Genomic DNA, 17,698 nt, shown 5'->3' with positions numbered 1-17,698 from the left:
TTTCAACCATGGCCTTACACATTTCATTTCAGAAAGCACACTCCCGCGAACCTCATCCTTATAGCGGGATTACCAGTCCAGGCTAAATTCAAACCCTAATTCGGATTACCCGTCCGAGCTAAATTTATTTTCCACATATTCATTAGGAGGGCTATATCAGAATAGGATCACCCGTCCGGGCTTGATCCTTTTTACCGTCAATTCCTTTTCCAATGAGCCATCGAATTCCATTCCATTCAACCGGGATTTATTTTTAATTTATATCGAGTATTATCAATATTTCATCAATTATCATGAATTGAACATTCAAATCATATTTTCATCACATAACCACATATTTCAAATATTTAAAAATACAATTCAAGTTACACAAACTTACCTCATTGCTTGTTTGTGTTTATAATTTCATTAATCCGATATCTTTTCTTTTCCACGATTAAGTCTCTTATTTGAGTCGTCCGGATCTTTATAAATAAATTTGATCATCATTTTCATTCATTTCATATTCTAATGCATTTAATTAATGCTCTAAGCAAAATTACCATTTTACCCCTAAACTTTTATTTAATGACGATTGCATCCTTAGGGTCAGGAAAATAAAATTCTTTCAATTTAATCCTTATTTCCATCTATTATTCTCATACATATTGATAACAACCCATGAATTCTATAAAATATCAAAATTTTTCATAATTTCAACACTTTTCAATTTAATCCCTAAAACATGTTTTCCCCCATCTTGAACTAAATTAACAATTTCATTCAATTTTGTAATTTAAATAATAAAATAATCCATTTCATGCAATTTGGTCATTTCTGACATTTTTACAAAATTACCCATAAAGTTTTACTTTTATTCAATTTAGTCCCTGAGCCTAAAACATGAAAATTAGCCATGATAGATGAATATTCATACATATTTTCCTCCTCCTCCACTCCATTCCACATCCATGAATTTATATAATATGCTTATAAGTAACATTATCAATAATTTCACTATTTACTTATATGTATATTCAAAGCTGTCCATTTGAGTCATAGTCACTAAATTATTTATATCTTGAGCTACAAAACTCGAAATTAAGATCCGTTAATTTTACTTGAAACTAAACTCACACATATTCTTATCATAAAATTTTTAGAATTTTTAGTTTAGCTAATTAGTACATTTTATTCATTAAAGTCACATTTGTTCTGTTGTTTAACAGTTCCGACCCGTCTTCACTAAAAATTAATTATCTCCTTGTACAGAATTCAAATAATGTTCTCGTTTATTTCTCTTGAAAATAAACTCATTAAAAATTCTAATCATATAAGTTTAATTCCATAATTATTTTCCCCAATTTTTGATGATTTTAGAAATTCAGAATAGGGGAACCCAAATTCATTCTGACCTTATCTCACAAAATTCATTATATCTTATGATTTACAAATCCATTGCCTACACTGTTTCTTCTATGAGAAACTAGACTCAATAAGCTTTAATTTCATATTTTTTTCATCTTCTAATTAGATTTATAAAATTTATGGTGATTTTTCAAATTTAGTCTACTGCTGTTGTCCAATATTGTTTTAGTGCAAGCTGTTTATTACTATTTTTCCCTAAGCTTTTAATAAATAACAATTTCGTCCCCACTCAATTAGCCTCTCAATTGAGCTGATTTTTTTCAATTAACATTTTATTCTATCACTTTAAACTACTTTACAACTTTTTGGAATCATAATTTCAACACTAGACATTAATTCCAAACATTTTCACAATTAGGTCCTAAAATCAATTTCCATCAATTTTACTTGATAAAATTATGATATATCAAAATTAAAGCTTTAATTCTATGTTTATTCATCATATTCTTCCAGAACTCATCCATAATAACTTTAAAAATTAGCCATGAAATCAAAAACTAATGAAATAGTAAGTTGAACCCAATTGCAAAAGTCCAAAAACATAGAAATTTCAAGGAGAAAGCAAGAATTAAACTTACCTGTAGCTAGAGAATGAAAACCAGCTTGAACCCTCTTTCATGGCTGTTTTTCAGCTGATGAAAATAAAGAAAAATGAAGAGAATTCTAGATATTTCAATTTGGTCCTATTTTTATTTAGCTTATTTTGGCAATTTTCTAATTTTGCCCTCATTTCACCCTTTTCCTGATTTTTCTTAGCTATTGCCGCCCAAAATATCTCTTTTGGGCTTATTTGCACTTTACGTCCTTCCTCATTTGACAATTGGGCTATTTAATCCTTTTAGTAACTTTTACACCTTTTTCAATTTAGTCCTTTTTATTTAATTAACCACCCAAACGTTAAAATTTTCTGACGAAATTTTAATACTACATTATTGATACTCCATAAATATTTATAAAAATATTTACAGCTCGATTTATAAAATTGAGATCTCGATAACTGCTTTCTTCAATTTCTTGACTTAATAAATCTTTATAAAACACAAATTACTAATTTAAAAATCTCTCAAAAATCACATTTGGCTCATAATTATAAATAAATAAATTTACGAGCTTATTTTTTGAATTTAGTGGTCTCGAACCACTAATCTCGACATCATTGAAAGTCGACTATTACATACCGAACATTTAATAATAAATCACTAAAGAAATGTTTCATTAAATTTTCCTGTCATCCACAATTTCGAATGATGAATTCACTTGGTTGAGCTCAATGTCAATAACTAGTTAGATTTCAACACTTTAATTCAAATAATACTTACCAATACTTGTCAAAATAGAGAACGTCTTACGGATTTGAGTACATCGTTTGCTTAATGCCATAATCCAACTATGGTCTTACACATATATTACCATGGCTTTATCATGATCTTGCAGATATCACAATGCCATAGCCCCGTTATAGTCTTTCACTTTATATGATACCATAGCCCAGCTATGGTCTTACACATACACACATATACTGCTATGGTCCAACCATGGTCTTACGTTCACAATGCCATAATCCAATTATGGTCTTTTCACTGAAATGCCATAGCCCAGCTATAGTCTTACATTCCACACTTTGCCATAGTCCAACCATGGTCTTATCCGTCAATTTATCACTGGTCACGGAACGATTGTACTTGATAAACTATATTATATAGATATTTTTATCTCATGGTTGACATATTTATGGATAATTTATCTTTGGTTTTACTGAATTCAATGCTCCTAATCCGTTAATTTCATGTTTTATACTCAGGAGAGCATAGGATAGTGAAAAGAGCAAGAAACGAGACAAAAAACAGATAAAATAGGCTAAAATCAGTGTTTCACACGGCCAAGGCACTCCCACACGGGTAATTCTCATGCCCATGTGTGACACGCGAGCTAGCCATAAGCCTATGTGTCATGGCTATGTTGACATTAAACCACGTCAGAATTGCACACGGCCTGAGCACCTTCATACGAGTGTAGCATACGGCCATATCCCTTTCAAGCCCAAGTCTAATTCTATTCGAAAAAGACTAATTTTGGGCTATTTTGGGCATTCCAAAGTCTATAAAAACACCCTAGAAGAGGATCAAAGCGGACACGGAGAGAAGAGAGTAGAAAATACTCGAAGACAACCATTGGAATAAGCTTGGAAGCAAGAATTACTTCAAGACTGAAGATCTCTAGTCAATCTCTACCAAAGTTTTTGGGTTTCTTATGTTTTGTTAATTTCCTAATTTTGAGATGTTTTCCCCTATCGTTATGAACTAAACTCCCTAAATACCTAAGGGAAATGAAACCTAAGACAGATCTTATTATTATTTGAATTATATGATAAATACTTTTATTATTCTTAGTTATGAGTTTTAATTCTTGCTTTAATATTCTAGGATATAAATTCAGGTTTTGATGTGCTTATTCAGTGGAGCAAAAGTCTCTGTTTAAGAGTAGTTCTTCCATAATTAAGCGGAGTTGCATGCAATCCTAGAGATAAGATGACATAAATCTGTCGGATTAGAGTCAAATCTAATAAGGGAGTCCATAGACCGAGTTAATGCAACAATAGGGGTTTTAATTAGAAAGAGATTTTGATTAATCAACCTAGATTCAGTTGTTTTTAGTCTCGAAAGAGATATTAACATAAGTTAGAGATTTCTACGGATTAAGTCAAGTGAATAAATAGTCTAATTCAAAAATAATAAGTGAAGTCTAGGTGAATTATTCTTTGGGTATTGTCTTCTCTATCTGTTTTTCAAAAGTATTTTTCCAACTTTAATCTCTGTCGTGTTCTTAGTTAATTAGATAGTTAATCTTAGTTAAAAACATCCCTTTTAATTCTTAGGCTAGATAATAAAAAGATAGTAATTACTAGTCCTTTTAGTTCTTGTGGCTAAGATATTTTCGGTCTCACCATAACTATACTACTATTCGATAGGTGCGCTTGCCTTAGTCGAATTTTTAGTTAGTTTAGCGACCATCAATACTTAATCCCGCGTTCTACTTAATTTGAACTTTTGCTTCGATTTTCATTTTATTACAATAATCATAATTATATAACAAAGACATGAAATAATACATTATATCATTCCTAAATTAACAATTAAACATGAAAATTCAACCGTATAAACTTACTTGGGCCAATTTGTGGAATTTGTAGAAATTCAGGGGTTAATCTGTTACTTTCTCTTTTCCGCGTTTCTTTTTGGATTCTTGATATGGTGCAAAAATATGAAAAACCAGCTTGAGAACTCTCCTATGGCTTTTTGGCTGATGAAAAATGAAGAAAACTCTAGATTTTTCAATTTAATCTTTGTTTGATCTAATAAATTTGCAAAATTTCCAATGTTGCCCCTATTTCACATTGATTTCTTGCTCATTTCCTTGCCCATACCATCCAACCCATATAATTTGGGTCTATTTGCCTTTTAAATCCTTCCTCATTAGACACTTAAGCTATTTAATCACTTTAGTAAGTTTTGCATCTCTTTCAATTTAGTCCTTTTTAATTAATTAACTATCAAAACGTTAAAATTCCCTAACGAAACTTTAATATTAACCCATTAACACTCCATAAATATTTCTAAAAATATTTATGGCTTGATTTATGAATTCGAGGTCTCAGTACCTTGTTTTTAACCTAATTTATCTTATAATTTTTTTTAAATCACAAAATTCGCTAATTCAAAAATACTTCTAATGTCATACTTGACTTATAAATGTTAATTTGTTAAATTTTTTAAACTCACTCATTGGATTTAGTGATCTCGAATCACTGTTTCCGACACCACTGAAAATTAGGCTGTTACACTGGGTGGAAAGCTAAGACACTTTCATTAGCTGACAAATTAAACTTATGAAAACGATCTTGGTGGAGATCCCTATTTATACTATGTAATTTACAGTTGTTTCAAAGGATGTGTGCTTGGAGATGGAAAAGATCTTCCCTAACTTTGTTTGGGGGTATTTGGAGGATAAATGAAGTATTTCTCTTGTGATATGGTAGGGTGCTTGCCAACTAGTTAGGGCTGATGGTATTGGGTTCAAAAACATAGGGAAACAGAAGGATGTTTTTCTAATAAAAGTGGGTTTCAATTAGATCCTTTGACCAAACTCGTTCTAGGTTCAGGTCCTCCAAGTAAAGTATTAATGGGAGGGTGTTTTTCCATGTTCCTTGCACACTACAAACTATTCTAGGCTATGGAAGGGCATTAGCAAAATATGGGATAGAATACGAGTGGATTTATTTGGAATATTGGTAATGGGTTGACACTGGACTTCTAGCGAGCTTGTTAGATTCTAGAATATGACCCACTTATTAATTATTGTGTGAACCTAGAGGTTATTCCCTTGAACTTTGCACAGGTTGCAACGATGACAAGTAGCAACAAAAATTGGGATTGGTGTCGTTTTCGGGGCTTGTTACCTGATGAGGCGGTTTGATAAATAGTTAGGAAGAGGCCATCGATTGGGTGGGAAATGGATGACTTCCCTGGTTGGCGCTAGGAGAAGCATCATTAGTTCAGTATAACTTCAGCTTATTATTACTTGGCTTCCCTTAACTCAAGTGGTTTGAGCATTCAATTGAGCAAGTATGCCAGCTTGAGTGCCCCTAGCATAGTATTCCTTTAGTTAGCAGCTCAAGACAAGTTGCTTACGAGTGAGGTTCATGTTTGTCGGCACATAGCAGTGGACTTTCGGTACGTGGTGTGTGGTTGTTAGGTTGAATCTCCGAATCACATCCTAAGGTTTTGTTTTTCGACTATTATTGTTTGGACACTTCTTATACCAACAAGGCTAGGAATATGCAGTCTAAGGCCGCAGCTGCTGGTAGTGTTGTGAAGGACCATATGGGTACTTGGTTAGCTGGTTTTCTGCGAAATATTGGGGATTGTTTGTTCCTTGAGGATGAGGTATGAGGGGCACATGATGGGCTATTATAGGCTCAAGATTTGGAGGTTAAGATAATTATCCTAGAAATGGACAATAAGGTAGGAGTTCAGTTGCTACAAGGATTGCCAACAAAAAAATTGAGTATAACTATTGTCCGAGAGATTCAACACATCTATAAAGAGGGCAACAAGACAACAGATGCTTTAGCTGCACATACACCTTATCAACCACCCAATTTTTGCAATTTGATATAACTGCCAATTAAGGTTTTATCATTTTTACATGACGATTTGGATGGCATAGAGCACTCACAATTGGTTGTTGTATGAATTCTATTGTTTTTATTTATTATTAAAAAACTCTTTCATTGTTTATACCAATTTTTTTATAAATATATTTATTACAAAATTTGATTTTCACTTACATAGCAGGGGATAATAAGTGAAAAATGTCAATTTTAAAAGGTAATTAGGGAATTAGACCGATTTTTCTAAAATTTAGGGAAATAGACAAATTTTAAAGAGAGAAACAGAAAACGTTTACTCCATACAATCATTTTATCCAACGGTCAAACAAATAAAATGGTCAATTTTTTTCAATGGTTAAAATTTCAAACTCTAATTACATTTATGCCCCCAATGGCTATTTTATTTTTTATATAAATCCTTCTTATTTTCTTTTTTATTCATTCAATTTTATTCTTTCAATTCTCTCAATCATATTCTCTATACTATTTTATTCTCAATTTCTCTCAAATTCTTCTTGTCCTAATTTTATATTTCGTACTTTCTTTGATTTTATTTAATTTTTTATAATTTTAAAAATGTCAATGTCTTTTATTCGTTTGGATGACAAACACATTTCTGGCGTCCAATTACAAATGGAAAAAAATATTATTTTTTAGTTTAATTAATATAATTATTAAGTTGTTAGTGTTATTAAAATTTTAAAATTTTTACATTTATGTAATTAGATCGAAGATCGGTTTTCGAGACATATATACACAATTTAAGTGTGAGGGCATCGCGTGTTATTGAACAACACTTGCAAGAAGCGAGATTCTCGCACATGTCTAGTATGTTCAAGGGGACTAAATTGGAGCCTGCACTCATCAGCGTTTTGGTGGAAAGATGGAAACCCGAGAAACAAACATTTCATCTTTCGTGTGGTGAGTGTACAAGAACACTTGAAGATGTCGCATTACAACTTGAGTTATTGGTTGATGGGGCGGCTATTATGGGGGTAGTGGCGTTGGCGATTGGAGCGCAATTTGCAATCAACTATTAGGCAATGTGCTAGACAAGTTTAGTGCTAGTTAGATAGAGATGAAATGGTTAGAAGACAAACTCTCATATATAGAAAACTCCGCTGATGCCGTTAAAAGACAACAATACGCTTGAGCATTCATACTGAGGTTAGTCGAGGGGTCTTCTGATGCTAGATAAATCTCGAAATCTGTACATTTAATGTGGCTCCTATAACTAGTCGACTTAAATCAATTAGGGATTAGTTGTGTTTGCGACATTATATCGAGAGATGTGTCAGGCAACAGAAGCACAAAAAATTAAAATCAATGGTTGCATACTCCTTCAGTCATGGGCATGGTATCACTTACCATTTTTACATCCCCGAGTAAATGTCCCTTATGAATTCCTACTTGTAATGAAGTAAATTTCATTTAATAATATAATTATCATAATATTTTTCATTTTTATATTTTTTTAAATAACATATTATTTGAATAGCTGGAACAATAACGCAAGTCATGTGGGTATACCGGACAAGCTTGAAGATATCCAGCTATTGTTAAATCAATGATTAGAATCCGATATTAGCTTTTGAATTTTTCAATTTTATAATATTTACATAAGGATTTGAAATTTAATATTAGGTATTTAATAAAATTTATAATTTCGTGTTGTAGCTTGAATGGATGTTATTCTCTGATTTTAGAATTTAAGAATGCATCTCGGTCGAATTTTTGGCAAATCGCAATATCTAGCACGTTAACGTGTCATTGATAGTTTTTGCAACAGTTGAGATGCATGAATTTAATCAAGTGATGCGCCAGTTTTGGTTTATGTAAAATATTTCGTTGTCACCTTAGGAGTTTGATAAACTTCACAAGATTAATTTGTGAAGGAGAACCGATGAAGATTGGTCTAAATTTCATGGGAAATATATTTACATCTGGGAACATAGATACGATTTTGTACCTATGCGCGAACCAATTGTCCGACCAAATTTAATGACCTGTTCGAATTACATGACATGATTTACACTTCACGGTAAGTAATATCTATTGCTGGAGGAGGAAAGGGGTAGGCAATGTCGTCGTAGAAGGCCGAGATGACCCCAATAAGGCTGTGATTGAAAGTGCATACGTCGAGTTCATCATTAGCTCCAACCCCAAATACTATACCGATGGGTGCACCACCTCTCAATCATAATGATTCATATTTTTCTAGTCTTTTCATTAACTCCATTTTTTTTAACAATCACCACATTATGTACCGTTGTCACTCCTAGTCGTGTTTCAACTTTTTCTCCACTGTCATTGTCACTCCCCTTTGAAAGTCTTCTTACCCCATCTTTGACATAGGTTTTGGACATTGATGTTAAGGATGCTAGTTTGATGGAGAAAAAGAGTAAGTTGATTATAATAGTAATCCTTTTTTTCTCTATGATTATGATCTCAAACTTATGTATAAAGTTTATAAAGTATTCTTTTTTGGTGATAAGAAATTTGAATCTGTAATCATATAATCATTATCAACTAAGACCTCGAGTTGTACTTGTACTCGTGATCACATAACCACCATGAACTAGAAGCTCGGGTTACAATGCGACATCTTCTAAGGTAATTGTGCAAATGAAATGTACGAGTCTCCGAACGCAATCGCATCATCATGAACTCAAACATACCTTAAAACTATCACAATTTTCCTCTAAAACAAAAATATAAATAAATCTTTCTCCCTAAATTTTCAACACTCAACACAAAATAAAAATAAAAACACTCTAAAAGGGTTTTCTATTTTTCTCTAAAAAATCAACCTATATTTTTAAATTTTAAAAAAATATACTTAATTCCCTAATTAACTTTTAATAGTAGTGCAAGAATCTAATATTAAATTATATAAATATCAAATAAGGTAAATATAATTATACTAATATAATACAAACAAAAAATATTGTATTGGAATAGAAAAAATCATCAAATCTAGTAAATTGTTAATTTGTCGGAATTGACCCTAGACAATTCACCAAATTCCCTCTCAACTTCCAAAGCCAAATCCACTTCCCCGAATCTTCTCAATCCTTTGCTCAATACTTTGACCACATACTCCCCAACTCTTTTCCTCGATCCGACTCCATTTTCCTTCATCAACCCGCAAATCCTCACCGCTGATTCCTTCCTTCCGGCGCCAATCACGCCCTTGATCAGCCTCACAAGCGCCTTCTCGTCATCGCACTCGATGCTTCCAATCTCCTCAATCAACCCATCAATCTCATCCTTAAGATGGTTCCTAGCGAGCGCGACGACAACGTCGGCGTACAAACTCAAGTCAGGAGGCGGGTATTCTGATCGGACGGTGGAGAGTACGTGGACGGCGAGGGCGCATTGATCTTGCCGTAGGAGTTCGCGCAGGGCGGCGAGGAGGTCGGATTTGATGAGGCGGGAGAGGGAAGGGAGTGGGGTGACCGTTGCCGTCGATGAAGAGTTCCGCTGGGCGCGTTTGAGAGATTGGATGGCCTGGATGGCTTCGGTGCTTAAGATACGGCCTTTAACGAGAGGTCCGCGGTTGTCGCGTGGGCCACAGAGTACCGGAGTGAAGCTCTTGTAGGTGGAGATTGGGCAGAGCGAAGGGGTTGAAGTAGGATTGAACCGAAGTGAGGCAGCCATGAAAATAGGAAGCTTTTGCGAAAGCCAAAGAGAAAAGGATAAAAGGGTTTTAGGCTTTAGTTTTTTCCTTTTAAAGGGGCTGTTGAGTAGTTTACGGAAAAGGAACAAAATAATCGTCGACAGAAGGATTCGAACCTGCGCAGGCATAGCCCAACAGATTTCGAGTCTGTCTCCTTAACCACTCGGACATATCGATTACTGTTGCTAGTTAAGTTAATCAAAACATATATATATTTAAAATCATTATTGTAATTTAAGTAGAAGATCAAATAATAATTTAAAATAAAATAAGTAGGAACCAAATGGTGGGTCTTGGGTTGACACCTCTATTAAGGTAATGAAAGGCTTGATTAAAAAACGATACCTATTTTATTTAAATATTTCAAATCTTAAAATTACGTTATTTACCTTGAAACAGAATTACCCTCCTACACAGATTACTTTTAATATTTTACCAATGGTCTGGGATGAGTGTTTGATCGAATCGATTGAAAAATTTTTAAATTAATCGAGTTAAATTAAAAAATAAATATTTCAAATAAATCTATTATTATAATATAACTAATTTCATAAAATTGAAATCATATATATTTAAAAAAATTTAAAGCAAAATAATAATAATAATAATAATAATAAAAGATATTTGAGTATGATAAATTTGAATCATTAATTAGGTCTCAAAATTATTATTTTAAAAATTTTAAATTTTTTATATATTTTTTAGAATCTTAATAATTTTTTTTAAAAATATATAATTTTTGAAATTTTTATAAATATTTTGAATTTTTTTTTTTGTAATTTTTGTTGTGAGAGAGACCAATTTGCTTATTTTCAAAGTTGACAGGGACCAAAATAATATTTACACCAATTTGTTATTCGAATTATTCAAGTTATTCGAATGGTGAAATTCGACTCTACTCAAATTTGAAACTCGAATTGAGTTATTTAAGTTGATTCGAATAATTTGAATAACTCTAATAACTCGATTCGATTAACTCAATATTAAAAAAAAATTGATTTTTTTGAATTGAATCGAGTTTTACTCATGGCAGATGTTGTCAGATCACAAGGTAACAAATCTTTTACCTTGCAACTAAGATTGGGGTCAAATTTGCAGGGAAACAAGTATTGCATCCCTTATTGCTTGTTGTACTTGTAAATTGTAATGAAGATGATAGATACTTGTATTCACTAACGATGGTACTGTTTTGGCCAATAATTGAATTCTATACAGAGTGCAGCAGTGCAAATGAAATCAAAGAACATGGGATATAATAATCAACCTTTGAGGCTTATGGGTTGCATGTCTGCTGAGAAATCCAAAAGCTGAAAAATACCAGCAAAATTCTAGAGAGACTGCCAAATTTTTGCTGTTCTTTGTTTGGTAAAAGATGGTAACCCTTTATGTCTTGATTCAGTTCTTTCTTTTTATCCCCATGAATAATTATAATGAACCAAAATGTTTCGTTCTTTCACCGGGAAAACTATTAAGAGAGGGTTCTTTCACACTTTAATGTGTGAGACTTGTTCAATGGAAAGAAGCTCTGAGAATATATCTTCCTCTTCAGTTGAGTACATTGAAGAAAAAACCAGAAAAACAAGTCTCAATCTCAAACGAACTGAGCTGAGGCTTGGCTTACCAGGTTCTCACTCTCCTGACAGAAAAGTCTGTCTTTTTGGCAAAGATTTAGAGAGTAATGATACAAGTAATGGTTTTGGTGTTACGACTTTGAAGAAGTTGGGGTTTGGAGCTAAAAGGGGTTTCTCATATGCCATTGATGGGCCTAATGAGAAATGGGTTTTCCCATGTGATGAGAAGAATCTTGTTCCTCTTGCCAATGACCATTTTAGTGCTCCATCTACAAAGTATGTTCATCTTCAAAACCCTGTTTCGTTTTCTTCTTTTGGCCTTTTCAATGTACATTCTTTGGCTTATTCACTTGAAAACAGAGCCGGTTAGATTATATTTTCACATCAATTTTATTAAGCGAGATTAACGAAACAGGGCTGAGTTGGTAGGATGGCAACCAGTTGGATCATTCCGTGAGAATAAAAAGGCCTCCAATTTCGCAAAGAAGAGTGATGAGACTAGTGGTGGTGGCGGTCGCCTGTATGTGAAAGTGAGCATAGATGGAGCACCATACTTGAGAAATGTCGATCTCAAAACCTACAATAACCACGTGGAACTCTCTTCAGCTTTGGAGAGGATATTCAGCTGTTTTACAATCGGTAAACTTCCCCATTCCCTCACATACGTACATAAAATTTTTTGGGTAACTAAGAGTGAGTGTGATTTTCATTTCAGGGGAGTGCAGTGGGAAAGGGGTAGCAATAGGATGTGAATATGTGGTGACATATGAAGACAAGGACGGTGATTGGATGCTTGTCGGCGATGTTCCGTGGCGGTAACTGCTCTTCCATACCCTCCTAGCATATCATTTTTTGATAATCCCATTTAACATTAAATTTTGGCTAAACTCATTTTAAACAAATTAATTTAGCCCTTATATTATTTTTTAAAATAATTTTAAAATGTTACTTTATTATTATTATTATTATTATTATTATTTACGGATAAATTAAAGATTTGATATCAATAACACTTCATTTCAACTAAAGTACTTTTTTTAATTTAACATTTGTTGATTTTATATAATATATGTGAAGAGAAAATTAGGTTTATATCAACAACTTATATAATATATGTGATATAATTAGATAACAGGTTTATTTAAGGTTTGGGCCAAGTCAAATTTCAAATTATATTATATGTGTGATAATTAAATTGATGAAATTTTTATTATCAATGATGATCGAGGGTTAAAAAAATGGCTTCCATTTGGATTTCTCATATAATATATTTGAATATAAGTATAAAATATAATTTTTTTTAAATATATAAGAAATTAAAAATACAGATATCAAATAATAGATAATATTCACTCAATTTTGAGTTGACATAAATTAAATTTAGATTAGTTTTTAATAGAAAAAACCTAAATTAAGATATAACCCGAAAATATTAAACTTACTAAAAACAATGTGTGTTACTCAGGATGTTTACCAATTCATGTTTGAGACTAAGGATAATGAAAGGTTCAGAGACTCTTGGATTAGGTATCCCTTTTACCTCATTATATCCAAAATATTCCCATATTTTCTCTCTCTCTTAAATTTAGTTAAAAATGGAAGGTAACATGTTAAATAGCTTGCTTTATATACCCTTGAGTGATGATTGCAGCTTCAAAGGGCCATGCTGAAATGCACACAACATGAACAAGAATCTTCAAAGTCCACAGCCGCATAGATGTACGTTGCCTCTGATGTATTTAGTTAGAATTCATATAGCTCTTACAATAATGAAAAACATTTTAAATTCCCAAATAGACCCAATCTAAATGGATCCGTATTCATATTCAGCTCATTGTCGCAAATTGAATAAAATCACAGCAAATGATGGTTTTCATATTTATTTTTAAAATACAATTGTGCATACTGAAGAGAAGGAACACTTCAAAAATCAATAAAACCATTCTCATTAAACTATTCCCCACTTTCCCAACTCATAATTTAAGTGAAAAACATTGATTCTCACGTCAGTAAATTAAGACATCTTAGGGCATAATCCTAAAAAATTGGACAACTTTTTTTACTAAAAAAAAAATAAATTAACAAGAAAATAATCATAACTTGCTATGAGGTAATAAAAAATAGTGACACAAGTTCCATCTACGTAAGTTAAACGAGATCTGATTCTGGATACTTCCAAGATTCTGGTTTGGAAATTTGCAGATATACCATCTGTGTATATCCATTGAATACGGATCTCTCAAGCCTATCTAAACCAAGCCGCTGAAACATGCGATATCGACCATCTTCAACAATAGGAGGAGGTGCACGGCCAGGATCATATCGACTTTGGTGGGTCAAAGATGGACCGGCTGTTGGTGGTAGCTCCCAATAAACATCAAGAATTGATTCGACAAACCTGCTATTCTGAAAATGTTCACCATAAGAGATTGTGGTCTTATTGTGGTTAAAATTATCTCGCATCTCCCCTCTAACACCCCACCATGCTTCATGTGGCCCACAAAGTTCATCTATATCAACAGCCTTCTCCCAAAACTTCTTTCTTTTTGATCGAATTCTGGCTTCATCGCTGTCCTTAAAGCAGCTATGGCCACCCCCTGAATAAACAAAGCTCATTATCAGGTACAAGACAATAACAACTTCAGAACACAAAGATTTGAAGATACTGAAAAAACGAGGGAGCACATGAATAATAAGTCAGGGATATAAATTACAGACAAAATGAAGGAGCATCTACCTCTAATGTAGAACTGGTCACAAATCTGCCTCAATGAATAATGATCTCCTGTTCCAGTATCATAATTGTCTTCAAAAACAAGATGGTGAAAGCCAGCTTTCAATGCCTGCTTTAGCCTGCGCATGAACCACATCACAAGAGAATAAGCACAACAACTCGAAAGCCAAAACTATAAAAGGTAAAAATCAAGACATTAAGTAACCTTCAATCATCTCAAGCAAAACCTTAAACTTGTTGAGAAAAGATCACCAATACTTAGCTGCATTAAGTACCTTTTCAGTTCATTTTGATGGTCATCAAAGAAGACAAGAACCCGGCTGAAATCAGAAATTCCATGAATCTTAAGTACCTTCTCCCAATCAACACTTCCAAAATCCACAAAATCTTTTCCAGCAAAGTATGTACAATTTCCATCAACATAAGCAGGGCCCTTTTTCAAGTACTTCTCAGGATGTCGGGGTGTGAGCGAGATAATTGGTGTGTCAGGCATTGCTTGCCGCAGAACCCAAGTGGAATGCCCCTTGAACGCACCACTCTCAATCATTATATCTGGTTTTAGCCGCCGGGTAATGAACCAAAGCCCAAAGCTGTGGTCAAAACCCATCCCATACAGATTGTTTTTGATAGGACGAGTTTCATATATTGGTACAAACTCCTCCAAGCCATTGATTAAATCTTTGGATGTCCATTCAACTGTTTTTCCATGTTTCGATCTGCCTTTTCAAGGATACAAATTAAATGGGCACAAACCATGAGAGTTAAGATTTAAGAATTCAACATGAAATCAGGTCTTTAGCATGAAATAAAATAGTTTAAAAAAACCCAATCCAGTTTGATATTCAACCAAAAAAACCCCTCACTTTTAACACCATAAACTTCAACAAAACTAGCAAAGGAGGAAAATAATGCAAATGCCCTCAGTTTTGAGATGAGCAATTAAAACGCTTACATATAACAATTGACCAGAAGGAAACTGAAGACTAGTTTGCGCCTTCTTGTTAATCAACAAAAGAAAGGTTGAATCTCCGAAGAACTAAATACAGATGTATGAAACAAGAAGGTCTAATCAAATTGACTGTAAATGGGATTTTAATGCAACTTTATCGTTTTAGCCAAATTTTGTCAAAAGAGGATTCTGCTCCAAAACTAGTTGCTTAATGAAATTCAAAATTATCAACCCACATTTTTTATACAGCCCGGTGAATGTTTCATCGAAGATATGAAATACATTAAAGAGTTGCATGAAAAATTATTCCAGAAGCTTAAGCTTTTAGTAAAAGACCTAAGCTTTATATCTAAGCTCCAATACATGCATTGATGATAGAACATTTAATAGTAGAATCAAAATGTTCAGCTAATTAAAAAGATCTAATCCTTATATTTAAGCTTTAATAAAATGCATAAAAATAAAAGTTTTAATAATAGAATCAAAATGTTCAGTTATCTAATTACAGTCGAGAATAATTTTGTAAAAACTTTAATAGAAACAAACAAGCATCTGATCATGACAAAAAAAAAGCATCTGATCTAACAACCAAATAAGGAGCGTAAAAAAATGAAAAAGAAAAGCACAACAATGGAAAAATGAAGCAACGCAACAGCGAAACGGCTACCTCATTCAGCTAATGCAAATGAAAATAGAAAATGAGAAAGTTTTCAGATCCGATCTAAAACCCAAAAAATATCAGAGTAAAGCAAAACTTACACCAAGGAACGCCAAGGGATCCGAAATCGGAGTCAACCCCGTCGAGACCGAAGAGACTGACCCGAGAGATCGGGTCATAAGACGAGACGCAAACGAAGGAGCGAGAGTTTAGCAGCAAAGAGAAAAGCGTGAAAACAATGAGAAGAAGGCAAAGGGAGAGGCAGAGACACGGCGATTTGACGAGACCGAAGCGAGAAATGTAATTGGTGGCCAAGAGATAGAGGGGTGGCTTCTTGGTTTTGGACTCGTCGGCGAGTGAGGTGGGGGATTCGGGGACGGGAGACACGGCGGAAGATGCGGCGGGGGAGGGAAATTCGAAATCGAGGTGAGGCTGAGAGCGGCGGGAAGAGAGGGTTCGGTCCAGCATAATGGGTGGGGCTTTTGGCGACGAGATTGAGTGAGATACGGTGTGGGGGTGACGGTTACTCATTTTTGGGAAGCTATAAACTGCTACTGTGGGCCTGCCTTCTTCATTAGCTTTATACTATTTACCAAACAATTTACATGGAAAATTTATCTTGTGTGAAAAAAGAAGAAGTTAAATTAAAATTTTTTTTCTTGCGAGTATATTAAGGAACTACCAATTATTATTTATTGATTAATTTTTTAACAGACCATCGAAAAATCAAATAAAATTTATTTATGATTTAGAATCTCAACTTTTACTATTAATGCCAAAGGCTCATTGACTTTCAATCCATATTTTTTAATGTTTATATCTATCTTAATACATAACTATATTATTATACATAATATTTTAACTACCTTTAATATATATATATGATGTGATTTATTGATTAAAATAAATAAATAAATAAACTAAACACACTCGGATGATAATTACACACATGACAGATCCACTACATCACTAGAAGTCTACAATAATAATAAAAATATTTATTATTATTACTATTCCAATTTTAGTAAAGGATGTAAAAACCGAAAGAATGTGATATAAACTAGAAACTATTATGTCAGATTATTAAGTATAAAATTATATGTAGAAGTATACTTGAATTCATCGTTGGAGATTGTTAAGAAGATTTTGATTTATTTGAACTGTTCTTTTTAAATAACTGATTATTAAATACTAATTATGATATCTACACATTATAATAGCATTATATGTTATACATATGTGCTTATAAGAGGAAGGATTGTATGAAACTTTGACGTGGAATACAATCCTTCCTCGTGCTCATAACTGAAAATTTTAATCCAACAAAAGATAGGTGAATGTTTAAAAAGATAATTTTGATATTGTGAGAACATAGTTTGAAATGATAAAACTCAAGTAATTTTAATAAAAATAAGATATATATTTTAACTCCTTAGTTTGAAATGATATATAGAAGTTGTTTAACTTAAAATTATTAATTTTTATTTTAAAATTCATAATTTTATCTTAATTCATATTCGTTGACTAGAT

General features: G+C 32.9%; 3 protein-coding genes and 1 non-coding gene across 5 annotated transcripts; 1 reads left to right on the top strand and 3 right to left on the bottom strand.

The window, feature by feature from the left end:
* Positions 1–9,476: 9,476 nt before the first annotated feature.
* On the bottom strand, positions 9,477–10,379 carry LOC107897493 (protein THYLAKOID ASSEMBLY 8, chloroplastic). Its single transcript, XM_016822971.2, has one exon. The coding sequence runs from the start codon at positions 10,235–10,237 to the stop codon at positions 9,554–9,556; it is 684 nt and encodes a 227-aa protein (XP_016678460.1). The 5' UTR covers positions 10,238–10,379; the 3' UTR covers positions 9,477–9,553.
* On the bottom strand, positions 10,352–10,433 carry TRNAS-CGA (transfer RNA serine (anticodon CGA)). Its single transcript has one exon. It is a non-coding gene; the product is annotated as a tRNA-Ser (tRNA).
* Positions 10,434–11,502: 1,069 nt separating this feature from the next.
* LOC107897494 (auxin-responsive protein IAA17) lies at positions 11,503–13,703 on the top strand. Of its 2 annotated transcripts, XM_016822974.2 has the most exons (5): positions 11,503–12,103; positions 12,243–12,466; positions 12,543–12,642; positions 13,293–13,354; positions 13,479–13,703. In XM_016822974.2, the coding sequence occupies exons 1-5, from the start codon at positions 11,697–11,699 to the stop codon at positions 13,511–13,513; spliced, it is 828 nt and encodes a 275-aa protein (XP_016678463.2). In that variant the 5' UTR covers positions 11,503–11,696; the 3' UTR covers positions 13,514–13,703. The 2 variants fall into 2 exon arrangements, with proteins under 2 accessions (XP_016678463.2, XP_016678462.2); XM_016822973.2 differs by having other exon boundaries at positions 13,293–13,533.
* Positions 13,704–13,757: 54 nt separating this feature from the next.
* LOC107897491 (uncharacterized) lies at positions 13,758–16,759 on the bottom strand. Its single transcript, XM_016822969.2, has 4 exons — positions 16,270–16,759; positions 14,837–15,281; positions 14,565–14,680; positions 13,758–14,424 (listed from the first exon to the last, which is right to left on the bottom strand). The coding sequence occupies exons 1-4, from the start codon at positions 16,697–16,699 to the stop codon at positions 13,976–13,978; spliced, it is 1,440 nt and encodes a 479-aa protein (XP_016678458.1). The 5' UTR covers positions 16,700–16,759; the 3' UTR covers positions 13,758–13,975.
* Positions 16,760–17,698: the final 939 nt, after the last annotated feature.

Source organism: Gossypium hirsutum, chromosome A10, assembly GCF_007990345.1.
Source record: "Gossypium hirsutum isolate 1008001.06 chromosome A10, Gossypium_hirsutum_v2.1, whole genome shotgun sequence".
Taxonomy (NCBI): domain Eukaryota; kingdom Viridiplantae; phylum Streptophyta; class Magnoliopsida; order Malvales; family Malvaceae; genus Gossypium; species Gossypium hirsutum.
This window is presented reverse-complemented; position numbering and strand designations above follow the sequence as displayed.